This window comes from Apodemus sylvaticus, chromosome 2 (assembly GCF_947179515.1).
Source record: "Apodemus sylvaticus chromosome 2, mApoSyl1.1, whole genome shotgun sequence".
Classification (NCBI taxonomy): Eukaryota; Metazoa; Chordata; class Mammalia; order Rodentia; family Muridae; genus Apodemus; species Apodemus sylvaticus.
In genome coordinates this window covers 75150662-75171211 of record NC_067473.1, presented here as the reverse complement: position 1 = coordinate 75171211, position 20550 = coordinate 75150662, and the positions used below count along the sequence as shown (strand labels likewise).

Here is a 20550-nt window from a genome sequence, read left to right as displayed (position 1 = left end):
AACCTGGAGATAATCTAGACGACACCATCTCCAAGGCCCTATCATAATGTTCGAAAAACAAGGGATGTCAAAAAATATTTTCAACAACAGTAAGTTTTTAAAAGGGCATTATTATTCTGACACCTGCCTGTAGACTGCCCAAATACCAGGGTTCATAATGTTCAAAAATAAACATCTTATTGTTTCCTTTATAGTATTAAGATAGTATTATATAAAAATTCAAAACTTTACCAAGATAAACTCTCTTCAGCAAAACAGTAACAATTATGCACCTATCTAATAGAGCGACTAAAAAAAATAAAGTATTCTTAATATTATCTAGGAAATTATCACTTACCTGTTGAGGAGTAATAGTATCTCTATAACTTGGTAAAATTTTTAGGGTGACACTTCCACTAATATTTTTCAATAATTCTTGTAATTCCTTTGGATTGTTTCCAACCTCGTGGCCATTGACTTCCTTGATGATATCTCCCACATGAAGCAGACCTTGTCGATCGATCATTCCTCCATGAAGGATTCGGGCGATTACCAGATCATTATTTTCGACCCTAAATGTTACACCCTATAAAAAATACCAAGTAAACATCAATGAGTACAAACAAAATAATTCTAAAACAAGGTTGGTGAATTCTGTTCTCATGTTTTTTCCCGTCCAATCCCAATAAAGTACAATTGTGATATCAGAGACTGGCCATGCAATTGGGTTTCCCCTTAAACTCTAGTTGTATTCCACAGACAAAGGAAGCAAGTGATTGCTGACTTGTTCTGTTCACCACACCACTCTTTAGGAACCACAAGTAAAAAGTTTAAGAGGAAGTGATTACCTTCACTACTTATACTTTTTAATACTTCAGTATAATTTACTTAAATATATACTTCATATTTTATAATTTAAATACTTAAGTTTATTAAATTTATATACTTTAAACTTTAAAAACAAATTTCTTGTTCTGGTGTTATCATTACTAAGCAAACAATTTCTAAAGGGCTAGGAAGAAACGAAACCGTTTTCCTGCTTCCCACTGGGCTATTTATAGCTTCTAAGTCAGTTTAAGGTTTCATTTTGATTAAGTCTCATAGGCTACATGACTGACAGATCGTCTGCTGTGTATTTCTATGAAGGCCAAGGAGACTGACAAAATGAGCATGGGTGGTTCCCCCTGTGCGTCCGGAGCAGCCTGGGCAGCACTAGAATTCAGACTTAACACAGCAGTGGCGGGTCTACTCACCAACGGCTCTCTAGCTCTTTTGTGAATACCAAGAATACGGATGGCATCGACTGGCAGTAACTGATTATTGAGAGAAGGAATGTTCATTTCTGGGCTTGAAGGAGGCGAGTCATAACACTTAGATGCCACAATATCATGGGCCTCCAGGAGCGACTGTGAGGAGTCAAAACAGCCTGTGGTTATTAGTTACTGATGGAACAAGTTGCTAAAAATAATTTATTAGTTCATTATCACCATGGAGTACTAAAAGTTTCTAAGGACACATTATTAAATTCCCAACATGAATTATGTCAAATACATATATAATCTTTTTTAAAAATGTAAAACAAGATAATTTTATTATCATAAGCAATATCACATTCAGATTTTCAGATTTGAAGAGACTGGTAGGATTTAGTCATATATTTTTATTTTAAACTGTCATGTTCACTGGAAACCAAGCCTGGGTTTCCAAGCCTGACAAATTTCCTATCAGCAGGGTCAGCATCCTCCTCAGTCTTTACCACTAATCCCTATCTATAAGGTACAAAAGAAGTTGAGTAATAAAAACTCTAATTTTTATTATGCTGATATATTAGTGCTTTGATATACTTTGGACATGTACAAAAGGTATGCTAAAAATACCTACGAGAAAATAAATATCAGTAAGTTCCATCACTAGGAGGAATTGGCATATTACCAATTAAGGTTTTAGTCTATAAAAGATAGACTAAAGGAAGGAAAAAAGAATCAGAAATGGTTCTGGATATAATGTCCACTTTGCATTCTGTGTTTATTATGTGTATGCTATTATAGACGACTTTGAATCCTAGCATGCACATAAGAAGTTGGGCAGAGTGGTGCACATCTGGGTCCCAGCTCTGAGAAGTGGCACAAGAGAATATCCCTGGGCCTTGCTGGCCAACCGGTGATAAACTGTCTCAAAAAAGAAACAAAGAGAAGAAGGGAAGATAGGAGGGAGAGAGGGAGGAAGGGAGGGGGCGAGGGAGGGAGGGGAGTAACTGAGGAAAACATACATCACTCTTTGCCCATTAGACTTTGCATATATGAACACAGTGAAACACACATGGAAGCATACATACACACATCAAAAAATTAAAAAAGGAAAAGAACTTAGAAATCTCTATGAGAGGCTTTCCTAAAAATGTGGGAAGCTAGTCAAAGCTCTAACCTGGGCTTCTATTTTGAGGCAGGCTTTTTGCTCCTGTGACTACATGAAACACTATTAATATAATTTTATCTCTCTGGTCAAAAATTTTCAGGGGATCCATATCAGTATACAAAAAAGGCTGCTTACCCCTGGCAAAAGTCAGGATAATTTGAATGCCAAAAGGAATAACTATCATAGAGAACTGAAACTCCACACTTAGAAGAAAAATAAGCCAACCAACTAACCCAGGTGCAAAGAGCTCTTTAGCAAAGGAAAGGACTAAAATGTTCATTTGTTACCAATTGAGATGATGTTTTAAACAACTCTTACTTTAACAATTGGTAAAGACTAGTTTTCATCATTTTGCTTCCTTTTCCAGTAGGAAATATTACAGGTAGAAGGCCAGCTGAAGATAAATTCTGGGTTCACAGAGCAATGCCAGCTCACGTATACAAAATGAGACAATTTGGAAAATGCTACTTTGCAATCTCTAATGAAAATAGTGATTTAGGCAAGGATTATTATTTTGTGTTTATGTACAGCAGTAGTTCTCAACTTTCCTAATGCTGTGAGCCTTTAATACAGTTTCTCATGCTGTGGTGACTCCAACCATAGAATTATTTTTGTTGATACTTCATAACTGTAACTTTGTTAGTGTTATGAATCATATCATAAATACATTTTTTTTCTGGTGGTCATAGGAGAACCCTGAAAAGTCACTAAACCTCTAAGCGGTTGAGACCCAAAGGTTGAGAACCATTGATCTAGAGGTAACTGGTTGTAAGAAAGTTAACACGAGTATAATGTTGGCCTGCTATGGTGACACATGCTTATAATGCTTGCATTCTGGAGGCTGAGGTAGGAGAAAAGAATGGTGAAAGAGGCTTGCACTATGCAACCATACCTGTCCCAACAAAAAAGACAAGTACCACCCCCCCATAAGAAAGCAACAAAACAAAACAATACACTAGAATACCTCCCAGTGGAGAGGATTTCAAAGAAAGGATAGGATGTCACAGCCTGTAATCAAGGTACCAACTTCAGCACCAACACTGTAGAGAATCAGGTATTCTACATCTTCTGATACTCATTTTGCATCATCATTTAAGATACATTAAAGTTCAAAGTAAGCTGGGCGGTGGCGGCACATACCTGTAATCCCAGCACTTGGGAGGCAGAGGCAGGTAGATTTTCGGGGGTGGGGGGGGGGAGTTCACAGTAGTGTGTTTGAGAACCTGGTCGTTAACCGTTTAATAAGAACTTGTAAAAGTAAACAACACATCAGAAAATGGAAAATGGACCGGACAGAGCCAGGAAGCGGGGCACTGAACTTAGTCTCCTCAACTAAGCACTACACTCAGGCGGCAATGAAAACCCCACATGGACTGTTAATTCGGATGTACAGTATTCTGGCCCCAAGGTTTCCCAGTGCACTCAAAAGTCAAATACTTTACACTGCCTTACATAAACTCAATTACTTAGGCTCTCATAAAGTGATTTAAAAAAGCAAAGGAGTGATACTATCTGATTTTGAGGACAAAGACTGAAGGAAAAACAGTGTCACATCTATGATGGCAGATCTTTTTCTGCTAAGATGCAATATCTCTGTCATACAGTGAGCGAGCACACACGGTTGGATGTATTTCTGAGGATTCTATTCTCTTGTTACTTCCCTTCTCTTCTCTACTACCACATACTCTTATTACAGGCTTAAAATAAAAACTCCCCATTTTCTGTTCTGAAGTGAATTTTTCTTTGTGAAACTGCTTAACTTACACTCAGGACAGTTGTTTTTTTTTAATCTATAGAATGACGTACACTATGTAACAGTCCCTATCCCTTTCCTGTCATCTTTTCATCATGGGTATCATTAAATTCACCCTGATCCTGAAAGAATTTTAAAAATGTTCCATACTAGGCCACAGGAGAAATGAGAAACTGTTGTATATGGGTCTGGTGCTGTTTGTATGTTGATGCTAATTCTGCTCTCCTGGAGGGGTAGGGAGGCTGCAGACAAGGAGTGAGTCATACTCAAGTGACTTCTTGGAACCAATCACTGGGCAAGTAGGCGGGACTTCTGGGTTGGAAAGGAGAGAGAGGAAGCAGGAGGGAGTTAGGTCCTTTTGGACAGGGATAGTGCAAGGACAAGATGTAGCTACAAGTGTCTCCTGGTTTCAATAGCAGATCTGTCAGGATTGGCCACTGGAGGATTTAGATTTAATAAGGTTTACAAGATTAGGATTAGTTGCTACACCCAACAACTGAGTTACCGATTGAGTTACCATCGATTCTGAAAAGTTTGTGTTGTGTTTTTCTTCAAACGAGAGCACCTAGTGAGCTGGGTGAAGATGTTTAGGGAGCTCCTGGCCAGAGAGTCTCCATGAAATAAGAACAGGCCAGCCAGACCTCCAGGACTGAGAGTAGCAGGATCAAACACAGGAACATACCAGTTCTCATTTTTATTATTCCCCCCTACACAACAAGAAACAGTGATATTAATGAAAAATAGTCATCAAGATGATTCAGAGGGTAAAGGCTCCTGCCACAAATTCTGATGACCTGAGTTCAGTCTCAGGGTCCACATCGTAAAAGGAGAGAACAGACTCCCAAGTGTCTTTGACTTCCATACATCTGCCATGTTGTATGTCACTCATCCGGTAATTTTTTTAAAAAAAGCTAAACAAACGCAGGCAGTGGCAGTGACACTCCAGGGTGAGGAGAACTTCCCTAGGATATGGTCTGAGGGGGAGTCAGTTAGGCACAAAGGAAAAGTCAAGGTTATTTCTTTCAGATGCAAATACTATATATTTTGTGCTGTATATAGCCATGTGTGTGTGTTTACATTCCTTTCACCTCAAGATATCAGAATACCTAAGCTAGAACTTCTGGATTTCTAAAACAGGGACTTTAGTGTAGAAATTAGCTCCTCAAGGAGAATGCTGTGGGAAGAGGGCATGGACAGGTTACCTGGAAGTGAGGCTCCTTGAGTATCCCAACTAGTTCTGCCACATTTTCATCCACACTTATCAGAGGACTGATATCTTCAAGAATTTCATTCACTAATTCCAAGTTATTGTCACTGACAGCTTCTAATTTTGAATCTTCAAGTCTCTCGTGAGCCTGAAAAGACAAGAGAGGATTAAAATGATATTGCCGAAGTGTTTTGTTCTAGCTGATATTACACTGGTTTATAATTTCTTAGTTTTAAAAGATATTTCTTAGAGGGTAGGAAAGGGAGTTAATTGGGGTAAAAGTACTGATTGACAAGCCTGACAACCTAAGGTTTATCACTGAGACCAACATAGCAGGAGAGAACTGACTCCTGAAAGGTATCCTCTGACTTCCACACAACACTAGGGCATGTCTACATGTACACACAAATATAAGAAAAAATTAGAGGTTTAATATACTAAAGCCATATTTAATATTCTGATCACAGGCAATAGATGGATTTTATAAATAAACCATAAAATATGACAATTTTGGTCTCTAAACATTGTGAAATACTCATCTTTATAATTACTGCTTAAAAAATGAAAAGACAGATGCTATATAAAGATCATGTGATATCCTCTATTCACCAACTAGGTGTCTAATAAAGGCTTGAACTCTGCATATTGTTATGTTTTATTAAAGCAAATGATTAAGTATAAAAAAATAAAAATATAATCATTATGCATGTAAATATGATTTAAAGGAGGAAGTAAATCAGATATATGTCTTTGATCCCAGCCCTGGGCAATCTGGGAAGCAGGTTGGTAGTTTGAAGCCAGTGCCTGCGCTACAAAGGGGTTCCATCATGAAAACAAAATCTAGACATACAGATGGACACACACACACACCCATACACACGCACCAAACAAAAACAAAAACCATGATCTGGAAATTATAGAGCCCTGAAGCTACTATTTTTCATGTTTAAGAATCTAGGCTAGGGATATAGCACAGTGGTAATATCCTTTCTTAATGCATATTGGGTTTAATACCTAGCAATGAAAAATTAAACATCAATTCAGAGGAGGTAGCTCTTGAGCAGGTCTGAAATCTCATACTTTGATTAGGAGGATAGCTCCCTCAATGTATATACCTTAACAAAATAAAACAAAGGAAAACCAAGTCCATAGTCTTTCCTGTCTCTGGTGCCCACACTATTTCTGACTAGAACATTTTAGAATACTGGGCATTTTAGGACTAAGGCAGAATTCTAATTCAAACCCAGGAGTGTTACACAGCCTCCATCCTTTACATTTTCCTTTGACAAATAGTTGCTCACTAATTCTAAAGGCTAATTACTAAGACTTAATTCATAAAACCATGTAGGATGACTGTTCACACTGATATTTTATAAACCATTTCTGTAACTGCTGAATAGAAAGGCCCATGTCCAGTGTCATGCTACCGTTATGTTTTTCATGTTGTATGTATGTCAAGCAGTACAGATCCCTGAGAATCCAAATATAACATCTGTAACTTGTAAATGATGGTCATTTTGTTTACATTATGCTTTTTTTTTATCAAGGTAATTTACCAGAGTGTTTTTTTTTTCTCCAAGAGAGACAAGTAAACTCCCCTTTCCCCTCTTTATGTTGCCCAGACTGACCTTGAACTCTGGGCTCAAGAAATCTTTCTGCCTCGGGATCTTGAGTAGTGGGGACACCAGTGTGAACCACCACACCCAGCAAAGTAAGCTCTTAAATGGAAGAGATTTTAAGAAAGACTTCGGAAGAAAACATTTTGAAAGTTATCAAACACTGATAAAGCAGCAGATTTGACTAAACATAAGGAGGAACGTCAAAAGACCTAATGTGATTTAAGTAGACAATTCTATTTGAATCTGGTTAAGAAAAAAATTTACAAAGACTAGAAAACTGCAACAATGTGTGGCGGTGGCGACTGGGGACCTCATGAGTGTTCTGGAGCTTAGGAGCATCTGCTGACTGCTGCGTTAAGGAGCCTGCTCGGGTAGGACGGCCACGCCATTTGTTCAGGCCATCCCTTCCCATGGTGTCTGCTACTCCAGGGTTTCAGAACTCCACCTTGGCCCTGAGACTTAAATGTTTGTTCCTTCTTAGAACAGCTGTAAAGATCCCATTTCTCGAGGACACAGGTGCCTGTGGTACTACATTCACGCATCAAGTCAACAGGTTTTAAGTGTTCACCTGTGTATGTCACACGATTAACACATCTAAGGCTGTGTGTAGGCTGCTTCAATTCAGGCCTCTAGTACAGAAAAGATTGCTTACTTGACTATTCATAATATATTTCCCTTCCTCTTCCGCTTTACCACAACTTAGGTGACGCTAAGTGGGAATGTGATAAAATCTAAAGGCAGACAAGGGATTGTCTCCAGGGTCGGGTGGAACTAGAAGACAGCCCAAACATACCAAAAGCTCCTTCCTATCACAGACTGGGCTTGTGGAAATAAAGACTCTCAGTACGTAAATTCTCAAAGGTTTTAGTGAAATTATGGCTAATCACTTTAATATGATCTTCTAAAATATATTCAAGATCAATTTCACAGCCAGGCATGGTGGCACATCTGTAATAGAAACACTTGTGAGGCAGAAGCAAGAGGACAGGAGTCCAAGCCTTTCTTAGTTATACAGTGAGTGATAAGAGAGTCCATCAAACATTTTTAAAAGATTAATTTTATTTCTCCTAGAACAGAAACAGAGGCCCATTGTTATAACAGAGATATTGAAGTTCTGAGGCACTGTAAGAAACATGAGACCTCTAAATTACTTTAACATCAAAATTTATTCAGTAATTTTCAGAAGCTATGTGCCAAGTTGAACTTAATTCATCAAACTAACATGGTCACAGGAAACCTGAAAACCAGGTGGTAAAAGCAGGTGACAGTGGAGCACATCCCCATGGATCTCTGAGTTGAGGCCAGCCTTGTCTGCCCAGCAAATTCCAGGTAAGCAACAAGGGCCATAATAGTGTGTAGGCCCTGTATTAAGAAAAGAAAAAAAATTAAAGGGGCAAATGAGACACATGTTTTTTCAAATGACTCTTTTCCTTTCAGAAAAGGTAGTACTGAAAGCCGGGATAACTTAGTAAAAATGTATCTCACCTGTCACAAGCAGGAAGCACGTGCACGGCCGATGCTGGAGAGGTCTGGGATCTGACACAACTGTGGCCCAGCATTCTTAAAATGACTAGCCATAGTGTCACCAGAACCCTTCCTTAAGAATTTCTGTATTTATACTGAGAGTCTTTATTTTCATAAACCCAGTCTGTGATAGGAAGGACCTTTTGGGCATGACTGGGTTGGTCTATGGATCCTAGTCACCATGTGCACCTTAGAAAAATGAGCTGAGATTTTTGTCTACAATTTGTGGCTCTTTTACTCAAGTACTGTCCTTGCATACTTGCAGACAGAAATTTCTTTAAAAAATATAGTTATTACAAATAATAGCATCAGTAAGGTACCAGCATTAGTGTCTGTGACCTTGCCTTTGCCATTAAAAAGCAAGGTTCATACATAAACTTTGATTTTATTTTCTTACAACAGGGCTTGTAAAAGTATGTAGCGATTCCTTATTAAATATTTTGCAGAAAAGGTACATAAATGGGAAATGAATTTAGCTGGGGTAAAACTGTTTTTCTCTTATCCAAGGATCTAAACTCCCAAATACCAGACAAGTCTACCAAGACCCCAGAGTACGACTCTGACTGGGAGCGGAGGCGAGGCAGGCCAGCTCTGTTGTTCCTGTCCTGCTCTCCATGTGTGACAGCAAACAAGAGCCTGGGTCTGAACAAAAGAGGAGCAATGTGAGCTGGAATGGAAATCCCTAAGGAAAAAGAGACTTTACAGCCGTCACCTCACTGTCCAGATGGGGCTCACACTGTAGTAGGTAAGTTAGATCATGGAGCATCCAGAGCCACTGCTAGGGGAGCTGCAGAATGAGGGCCACACGGATGCCAGTCACCACAAAAGCCTATTTGCCATTTTTCTTTTCTTTTTAAGAGAAGCAAGTTTGCTTTAAAAACTTTAGTATTCAGGAAAAAACACATAGGTATCTTATTATATTAGAATTGGAAATAACTTTCTACTTATGACACAAGATCAAGGAGCTTAAGGTCACATGCAAAAATGTCTAATTTTATGTAACTAAATACGAAAGCACTTCTGATTAAGAATCAGCAACATCAAAATACAAGCCTTTTCTGCTAAAAGGCTAATTTCTCTTTATATAAAGGCCTTTTACAAACTAACTGATGAACTAATTAAAAATATGAACAAAATAATTTACAGGAAGGGAAATTAAAACTTCTAAAGAAATGAAAAGATATACAATTACATGCAAAAGAGAAGTACGAGCTAAAACTATACAAAAATATTCCTTCTCAGCATTCCTGGTACTAAACCAAGCTAGTGAGCACATGGGAAAACGTTACACTCATACATTTTTCTAGTCAAAACACACATGTGAGCAAATTTTAGGATTTAGTCAACTCCTATAAAATTAAAGGATTTTTCAAAAATTTGTCCTAAAGATATATAAATATGTATGAGATACAGAAGGATTATACATAATAGCATAGTTTACAATAGAAAGGCTATATAAAAAAATCAATCAGAAACCTGACCTAGAAAAATACTATGGTATAGTCACACAGAGGAATAAGACATTAACTTTATACAGAATGATACAGAATCATATACAACACAGGCCCACAATTCCGTTATGTCTGTTAGTGAGACTAGATGCTGCCCACTGAGATTCAGCAAGCAGTAGCACTCTTCCATTCAGGGTACTGCATTGCATTGTTCTAGCCAGTCCAGTAAATCAAGGAATACAAGATATTTAGAATGGAGGGGGAAAAGAGACAGGCTATTTTTATTCACATATGTCATGGTCTCATATTTAGAAAATTCCAAGGGGGTAAAGTAAAAACTATTAAACCAACAACAAGTTTACTAAGGCTGCAGATTGGATCACTGTTTCTACATGCTAGGAAGGAAATCTGAAAATGAAATTTATGAAAGCATTCATAAAAGAACCCAAAACTAGGTATCTGAATAAACTTCAAAAAGCACCAAAAACTTATAAATCTATAAAACATTGTTAAAACTAGAGGATTAAAATAAATTCAAATCATATTACAAGTTTTAACATCATCAGATGGTGTATTAGTTAAGGTTAACATTGCTGTGATGAAACACCATGACCAAAAGCAACTTGTAGAGGAATGGCGTTGCTTTGAACATACACCCTGAGTCATGGTTTGCTCCCCAAATGAAATGGGAGGCAGAGTCTAGGTGTTCGGCTGAATTATGGAGGCAGGGCTAGCTAATCTCTGTAGGAGCAGGGAGCAGTCTTTAGCTGATGCACATCTTGAGATAAAGGCATAGAGGGCATTTTCTTCACACACTATCAACAACACCTCACTTGGATGTTGCCACATTTATACTCCCAGCACTCTGTACGGATATGGGAAATGGAAACTAGAAGTCTCTGTGCACTCATGCACCAGTTAGTCTGGCGTGTAAGAAAAGAAAACTGGATTTTAAAGGAGAATGTGTATATGCCACAAGCACAGTTCTATTCCCAGAACCCCAATAATCCTTTGTTCAGGAACCACCTGTCCTGGTGTGGTGGTCTGCATCAGAACGCACAAATATATGCATTCATATATTTAAATGTTTGGTCCGCAGTTGGAGGAATTGTTTTGGAAGGATTAGAAGTATGGCCTTGTTGGAAAAGGTGCATCACTGTGGGTGAACTTTGAGGTTTTAAAAGTCCATCCCATTCTCAGTTCTCTGTCTCTGTCTCTGTCTCTCTCTCTGTCTCTCTGTCTCTGTCTCTCTCTGTCTCTGTCTCTGCCTCCTGTTTGTGGATCAGATGGAAGCTCTCAGGCTGCTGCTTCAGTACTACATCTGCTTGCCTGCTGCCATGCTCTCTGCCATGATGGCCACGGATTCACCCTCTGTAACTATAAATCCCAATTTACTGTCTTCTGGAAATTGCCTCGGTCATGGTGTCTTCAAGACAACTAAAAGACATGGGTAAGTTCCTCCTTCCCTTTCTCTGCCCTTCCCCCAACCTACCCCCATCTGGCACCCCACAAGCCCCATTCAAGACTACTGCCCAGGAACCTTTCTGTTCCTGAGACACCTCTGCTGGGGAACTCTCTTCTTCCCTTTCTCATCTCCTTCCTACCCCCCACCTATAGCCATCACTAGATCCAGAGTCTTACTTCTAAACCTGTGGCCTTCAAGCCTGCTTTCTTCGAGAGCCACCTCTGACTGGAGAAAGGCTTCTTTGCTCTCCAATCTTTCCTTCTGCCTGCTGCCATCTCTGCAGTCACAGGCCTAGCTACAATCCTGTGCTTTGGGAGCCATCTTTCCCTGGTCCAAATAAAGAGCTTATCTAACAGCTGAACTCGGCATCTCCAGCACTGATCCAATTTAAGGACAGTGAGATTATCATACCAAACACATAACCAGAGAGTCCACATTCCCAGGTCAAATAAAAAAATAAACAAACAAACAACAACAAAAAACTAAGACAGAGTGTCTCTCATCAAATTTCTTAGTCCTTTAACATCAAAACAAACACATGAACAAACAAACCAGCAACATGATGAGCACAATTAATAAATACATTTAAAAATAACTTTACATATTATTTATAGGAAACTTAGCTTTAAAGCCAAGGCACCACCTTAATGTGAATGGGCAGAAAAAGTTATTCCAAACAAATGGAAACAAGAAGCAAGTAAGCACCGACATCCTCACTACATGGCACTGGCACACAATATCCACATAGAACCCTGGATAACAGAAAACCACCATGAGTTCTCATCACTACAGTCATCTGATATTTGACAATAAGGGCAAAAACCACACAACATAAATCATCCTCTTCACCAAATGCTGCTGGGGAAGCAAAAGAAAGAAAGAAGAACCCCATCTATCACCTCATAAAAAATTAGATCCAAGACCTCAATTTGAAACCTGAAACACAAAATCCTAGAGAAAAGAGACAGTACCCTATAAAATATAGGTGTAGGAAAGAACTTTCTGAACAGGTTTCCATTTGCCCAGGAGTAGAGGCCAACAATTAGCATCTCATTAAACTTAAGAGTGCTAAGGAAACAATCAACTGAATGAACAAGAAATTCACAGAATGGGAGAAAATATTTTTCCAGCTATATGTAGAAGAGAGAATTAATATTCAGGATATACAAATAACAACAGCAACAACCACCACCACCACCACCACCACCACCACCACCACCACCACCACCACCACCACCACCGAAGAATCAAGGAAACAAACAGCCCAATATAAACAGGCTAGCAATCTAAATAGAGTTCTCAACAGAAAAAAACAAAAGTGCCTAAGAAATATTTGTGTTCGTCATCCTTAGTAACAATTAGGGAAATGCAAAGTAAAACAACTTTGAGATTTCATCTCACTGCACTCGGAATGGTGAGAACCATAAGAGAGCTGACAACAAATCCTGAAAAGATGGTAGGAGTGACCCTTGTTCACTCCTGGTAGAATTGTCAACTGGTGCAGCCACTCTGGAAATCAGTATGGAGAAACCTCAAAAGACTACAGGAATCTACCATATTAGCCAAATCTAATACCTTGGCATCTGCCCAAAGGACTCACCATCCTACTCCCGATACTTGCTTAGCCATGTTTATTGCTACCCTATATATAACATCTGGAAAAGGAAAACAACCTAAATGGCCCTCAACAGAGGAATGGATAATGAAAATTTGGTAAACACATATAATATAATACTATTCAACCCAAAGAAAAATAAAATCATAAATTTTGCTAGAAAAGATTACACTGAGTAAATTAACCTGTTGGGTGTTGGTCTTGTGCACTGTATATTCCATGGTTCTCGTTTCTGTGTCCAGAGACCTGGTTACAGTCTGGGCACTACCACTGTCTTGATTATGGAAGCATCTCCTGTGTCAATGTTGTATAAAGAATGCACCGCAATTATCTCTGACCAGTTAATAAAGAGCTGATTAGCCTATGACTGGTCAGAGAAGGCAGGACTTCCAATTCCAGGGCCAGGGGTCCCAGGCAAAGAGAAGTAGAAGGACCACTAGAAAAGAGGTAGAGAGACCACATGGAGCAAGAGAGATCATGAGGCAGAGAGCCCAGGAAGATCATGATGAGCAGATGACCAAGACATTTCACAACAAGATTGTGATGAGACAGCAGACATGGAGACACAAGGAGCAGAGCCAGCCAAGGAAAGACTCAGTTGAAGGTAAAGGACCTGCTGCTACGAAGTAGATGGCCTAGAGGGTTAGAGTGGACGGGTATCTGCCCAGCCACAGTGCTTAAAAACTGTTAGTAAACTTAATTGGTCTTGAGTCAATTACTTGAGATCTACATCCTTAAATTACTGCCTAAAATAACCCAGACCCAGTAAGGCAAATGCTGCATGCTTTTTCCTATTTGTGGATCCTAGCTCCAAACCCGGAGAAGTGAATGCAACCACAGGAATCAGGAAAATATAAAGGGAATAATCTTGACTTTAAAAACTAAACTTGACTGTTGGATGATGAGTTATTACTGTTTTGGACTGTTATAACCACTAATATATTCTTAAGAATTTTAAAAGTAGGACAGAAGAGATGGCTCAGCTGTTAAGGTCACTGTCTGCTTCCTCAGAAGACCTAGGTTCTAGCACTCACATATCAACTCACAAATGTCTATAACTCCACTTCCAAGAGATCCAAATCCTTCTTCTGGTCTCCTTGGGCATGAGGTATGCATGTGATGCACAGACATACATGCAGAAAAAGCACTCATGTACATAAAATAAAATGTATTTTAAAACAAAAGGAATTCTAAACCTATATTTGGCAGGAATACAACTCTGAAGTTTTATCAAAATAACATAACACCAGTGTTTTTCTTCCTTTCACTTTTTCTGGACGAAATTATGTAAAATTAGTATTTTTATTAAGTGTTTGGTAGAATTTATGGTCAAGAGATCTGGAGCTTCTTTTGTACTATAGTTGTAATTTGGAAACTAGATAGAGCTACTGAAGTTCTATCTTATATTATCTCTTAAGAAGTTTCGCTTGTCATAGTCATTGTCACCAAATTGTTCACAATTTAAAAAAAATGTTTACTTATGTGTATGGGTATTTTTGCCTGCATGCATTTTGTCCATGCCCCATACGCATGCCTCATGACCAGGGGGGCAGAGAGAACATGAGATCCCCAGGACCTGGATTTACAGATGTTTCAAACCACCATCTATATGCCCAGAATCAATCCCAGGTCTAGAAGAGCAGTTAGTACTCTTAACAGTTGAATCATCTTTCCAGCCTTATATTATATTTTTATTATCCTTGCAACAGTGTCTGTGGCTTTGATGTGATGTCCTCCCCCTCCACTCAGGCAGTAATTTGCATTAAGGTGGAGGTATGCTGACTTTATCAATATATCATCATACACTGTATTATTTTTCTTCATCTTCTTACACCACATTTTTATCGCCACTTCTGTATATTCTGTGTTACACTTGCTCACGGGGTCATTGTTATTCTCTAACACAGGCATGCCTTTAAGTTATGCTTTGTGACACATTTTCGTCTTGCATTTTCATTTCTTCACTCAGTTCAAAATACTTTGTGATTCCTTCCTTTACTCACAGCTCGTTACCAGCTGTCCTTATTAGTTTATTGTCAATTTGACACAAACTAGAGTCATCTTGGACTCTATGAACCTCAATGAAAAAAATGCCTCCACAAGAGTGGCCAGAGGCAAGCTTGTGGGGCGTGTCCTCGATTGATGATTGACAGGGGAAGGCCCAGCCCACACTGCATGGTACTACCCCTTGGCAAGTGGTCCTGGGTTAAGAAAGCAGGCTGAGAGAGCCAGGAGGAACAAACCAGTAATGGAGTCCTCCACGGCTTCTGCTTCAGTTCTTGTCTCCAGGTTCCTATCCTGATTTCCTTCAGGGATGGACTGTTGCCTGAAGTAGAAGATGAAATAAATAAACCCTTTCCTCCCCAATCACTTTTGGGTAGTGTTTTATTATAGCAATAGAAACCCCAACTAAGGCATGGTATTTAATTTCTAACTATTTGGGGATTTTCTGAACATTACTTTGACTCTGGTTTCCAGGTGTGGGTCAGTCCACCTATGTCTGTCCCGACTTTGGAGCCCATTACACACACACACACACACACACACACACACACAGAGTATGGTATATATCATCTTAAAAGCACATTTTATGCTTATTCACAAACAGTCCCTTTCTTTTATCATTTTGTCAGAAGAACTTTTTCTCTTAAACATTTTAGATTAAAAGAAGATTCATTTTTTTGGTCTGGAAAAAAGTATCTTATTTAGTACTTGCAGGTTGTTTTTCCTGGAAAGGAATGCAAGGTTGCTGATGTTTTCCTTTTGTAACCTGAAAAGGTAATCTCAAATCTTCATTAGAAATGTCAGAATTCTTGTTTTATTATTACCCATTTTTTTCTTGCTGTCTTTCTTCCCTCCTCTGTTTGCTTTAAAGATTTTACTTTGCAAGTAAGTTTTAAGACTTAGATAAGTATTCTTATTTCTCACCTCTTGAACTGGTCAGTTTATGTCACTCAATATATAAAAAAACAAGGACATGACTGCTTCCAGGTATGGTTGAGGAGAACGTGTATTGTAGATATGAGGGAGAAAGCAGCCACAGGCACCTGCAAGGGTCCAGACTGAACTGGGCCAGAAGACTGGAGCGGGCATGAGAGGAGGGGCTGGGGTGGGAGAGTGAGAGAGGAAGAGAAGACAGAGCAAGGACAAGAGAGGGGCCCAGCAGTCAGGAGAGGTAGGAGACCAGGAGACAGAGACCACGAACCCATGTAGCCAGTGGCTGAGTTATACAGAAGAGAAGGGAGGCTCAGGGGCTGCAGAGGCTTGGGGTAGGTGGCAAGGTAAGGCAGCCGGAATGGTTCTATAACATACTTGCGCTGCGGACAGACGCTGGGAGAACCTGGTAGCCAGAATACACTTTGCTGTATTAAATAGGCACCTCAGTAACCCATGTATCCGGGGTTTAACCTAACCCTCATCTATTTTCAAGTACTTATTAGCACATTTAAAACCATCTCTATTACTCTGTGTCCTTGACAGGGATAAAAAGTACACACATATTAGATCTGGTGCTCACCTCACATCACTGTTTTTTTGTATTTTGATTTGACTTTCTGTGAGTTTCACCTAGGACTTTTCTGTTCATCTATTTTCAAAATTGGCAATTCTATCCTTCTGTATTTAGTCTCCTATACAGAAGTACTAGCACCCTGCATTAACATAAATAGAGCAGAGAAGTTAAAAGACAAGGTTACAATACCTATTCTAACCCTTATCTCTGTCATTGACTCGAGTGTAAGCTAACTACCAGCATGCTGTAAACTGTCTTAGATGTTATTAAAAATTCTAAATCTACCTAAAAGCCTTAAACATGAGATCAAGGACAATAAAAAGTAGCAATCAACAGTGTAAGATCAAAGAAAGAGTACAAGGACTGCTGTCAGTCAGGAGCCCAAGGCAAACGCTTTATAGATGGGCTTAACTCACCCCTCCTTACTTCAACAAGACCTAAGCTGTACCTCAGCACAGTAAGCCATAGGGCAAGTTGAAATGCTGAAGTACATACTCTCCTGTATATCATCAAAACACAGCAATATTAAGTATATACATTATGAAAATAACTTTTTACCACATGACCTCATCATGTGAAGAATGAGCCACATTAATTCATTTTTACCAGTAGAACAGGTGTGGTTTTAGAAGCCTTAAAACACAAAAAGAGATGAAGAAGCAAGCAAGACCAAACAAACCCACCTAGGTAAGAGCAGCTTTCTAGCTCAAAGCAACAAGGAGGAGAAAGGTGGGTCCACCCAGCAGAGTGGCTGGGGGACCGTCAGCATGCTTTCTGAAAGCAAAAACACCCCGAGCAACTCTGAGCACAGGCCAGCAGGTGTGAAACAGGCCATGAATACACTGAGCTTCCTCTATGTTCAAAGCAAATATTATCAAGAAATTGTAAGTAAAATAAAACAAAACCACAAATATGGTTGTAAAAGTGAGGAAGTTTGCTCCAGAATTGATTAAGAAAATGCATCGAAAATATCAAGGTTATACAAGAAAAAACTACACTTTAAGGTAATGGGACAAAAACTAAGAGTCATTTGTCTCCATAGGTAGAATAAAAAAGCAGTAACCTTATCTTTGCATATCATGTGACAAGTGTCATTTGCTAATTTTGCAGAAAGGTGTATTAACTAAATTCCAAAACGGTGACCACTAAAAAGATTTCCATAAAAGCAATTTTCAAAGTCATTCAATAATTTATGAATAAACTAGTATACCTTAGCAAGTGACTTCACAATAGGATTCTCCATAATCCCCTTGAGGAAAATTAGGTCTATTTCTTCTGCTCCTGTAGATGAGGGCAGCTCTGTAAGGTTTTCCAAAACTTGCTGCATTTCTGATGAGATAAAAACCAGATAAGAAATTAGTGAATACACAAATAAAGGAAAACTCAAATAGAAATCAGGCAATTACACTGCAATTAAAATATGCCAATAAACAGCTACTTCATTATGAGAATTTCCAGAGTGGCCACACATCAGAGCAATAGAGAAAATTCAATACTTTTCCTAAATAGTAGTAATAGCCACTTAAAGGTAAAATAAGATGTTCAGATATGAGGAAAGCATACAATTATACTATACAAGTCATTTCAAATATATTGAGGAAAAATTTTGAACTAAGAATCACTAAAAAAGATGACAATACTTTTCAAATTATTAAGAAAGGAAAATTAGATATTCCAATTAGGATTTAAGTTATAAAATGTACTAAAATAGAAAATGTAGAAAACTAAAAGGTACATTTTTAAAATATGTGGGATTGAGCTGTCAACCACAAAACACTAGGAAGTATGTAGAATCATTATAGCAACATAAAAATATTTAAAACTAAATTCCTAAATGAAATTCAATACACAAAAAGATGACAGAGCAGAGTAGATTGATAACTTTATTACTGTTCTTATTCCTTTCAAGATTCCTATTAGAATACCAGCAAAGTATCTGAGTTAAAAAGGGCGATGAGGAGGATGAGGAAGAAGAGGAAGAGAAAACACACAGCTAGGGAGACAGCACGAGACTAACAAACACACACAAGCTTGGAAAAGGTAGACACAGAAACTCAGACGAAAGAACGAGCCAATTCCATCCCTCAGTTATTTCAGTAATCTATCCACTTGTTCCCTTCTACCCGGCAATAAGTCCTAGCTATAGTCACATCTTGGCTAGACTATCAGTGCAGCCTATCTACAACTCTCAGCCTCCTTTCACACTCACGAATACTTGAGATAAGCCCCTTAAAAGAGAAAATGGTTCTTTGACTCATGGTTTTGAAGTTTTCCTATCAGACTGACTGACTCATTGCTTTGAGCCAGTAATGGCATACCATAGCAGAAGCCCATGACAGGGCAGAGCTGTTCTTAACACATATATACATACATACTTCATAACTTCATAGTCAGGGCAAGAGAGAAAGAGTCCAAGGTACCTACCAGAACTTTTGAGCAAGGCCTCAATAAAAACTTCCTATGTGGCCCTACTTCTTAAAGGTTTTGCCACCTCCCAACAGCATCATGTGTTGGGAACTTTTAGGAGGGGCATTCCAGATCCAAACTATGGCAATGACCCATAAGGAAGTAATTTAAATAAAAATTTTAAGGCTTTTAAGCCTTTTAATACATTGTTAGATTCAATCTACAGGCACTTTTGTAGCTTTAACCACCTAATCCTTCCTTAAATTGAAACAAATCCTCTCCTCTTTACCACCATTTGTATAAAACCACTTTGACTACCCTTGCACAGCTAATTCATATTCATCTTTCAGAAGCAAATTTTCAATCTCACTTGTTGCTTCAATTAGAATTAGTCTCTCTCTATGTATACTTATATGTATACATAAAACATACATATACATACATGCATACATATATACATAGTATTTTATAATTCAACCAAACACATATAATACTGTGATTTTATTCAAAACAGTTTCTTGTCAAATTCTGAAGAGTGCAGAAATCATACCTGTCTTGTTCCTAGCTGAATCCCAAAGAATTAGGATGCAGTTTGGTATATTAAAGATTCTCTCATTAATGTATTTTCAGTCAAAAAATGAATATAGCATTTCAATGTATCTTAACAGCCATAGATTTCAAACTATATATTTACTCCAATGAATTATTTTACAAGGTTATGACAGAAGTGGTGTGTCTATCTGTTTAGAGTACTGAAGTAGAATAGTTTTTACAGTAATATTTTCTACTGTTATACTTCTAAGTGTTCTAGAACACCATGTAAAACAACTTTAATAAAATGAATGGCACTAAACCGCCTATATTCTTTTCTAAAAGTTTTACAATAGAATGGTCTTATAGAAGTGTTTCTACTCTGTTTTAGAACTATAAGTAATCCAGTGAACTATACTAAGTATTCAATTAGGACTTGATTCCAACTTAATATTTAAATTTCTTTTTTCTTTTTTTAACACATTTGATGCAATGTTCACACCCATTTAATTCAACAAACTGAATTTCCCAAATGAAAATGGGAAATGATGCATTAAATCAAGATGTTAAAAGTATTTATTTATACTTTAAGTATTAAATAACCACATACTTGTTATTTGTTACCTAATTTATAAAATCTATGAAATGCCATAAAAATCTCAGTACTTATTTGGAAAAAGCATCCAAAAGTCATTTAGATCATTTTCATGTACCTGTAATAGAGCAGCAAAATTCTTTTATGAAGTACAATCCCAAGAATAACAAAAAGAACCCAATTAGGACATTTCCTTAAGATCAAAATTTGAAAGAATGTAGGTAGGGCCAAAGGTTCTGCATGTGTAACAAAAGAATGCTGTGCTCTTGTCCCTGCCAGGGTCATGCTTGGCAAAGCTAGCAATGATCTACCAGCAGGGCTGCAGGGGGCCTGAGGCCAGGACCTTGGGCTCCACAGTTTCCAGGTAAAGTTGTGGTCAAATGTCCCAGATGCTGAGGTGTGAAGTAAGTGCTTTGTTAGTAGAGGGACTCCTGAGCTCCCTTAAACTCTCCCTGATGCTCTTTTCTCCCACCTTGTTT

General features: G+C 38.3%; 1 protein-coding gene across 9 annotated transcripts in view; it reads right to left on the bottom strand.

The window, feature by feature from the left end:
* Positions 1-20550, bottom strand: part of Pals2 (protein associated with LIN7 2, MAGUK p55 family member) — a 99254-nt gene that overhangs the window by 39940 nt on the left and 38764 nt on the right. For all 9 annotated transcript variants that reach the window (XM_052173699.1, XM_052173700.1, XM_052173698.1 and 6 more), the window contains 4 exons: positions 17750-17868; positions 5350-5502; positions 1233-1385; positions 338-565 (listed from right to left, as the gene is read on the bottom strand). In XM_052173699.1, the coding sequence (XP_052029659.1) occupies positions 338-565; positions 1233-1385; positions 5350-5502; positions 17750-17866 (651 nt within the window). In that variant the 5' untranslated portion in view covers positions 17867-17868. The remainder of the gene's footprint in view (positions 1-337; positions 566-1232; positions 1386-5349; positions 5503-17749; positions 17869-20550) is intronic.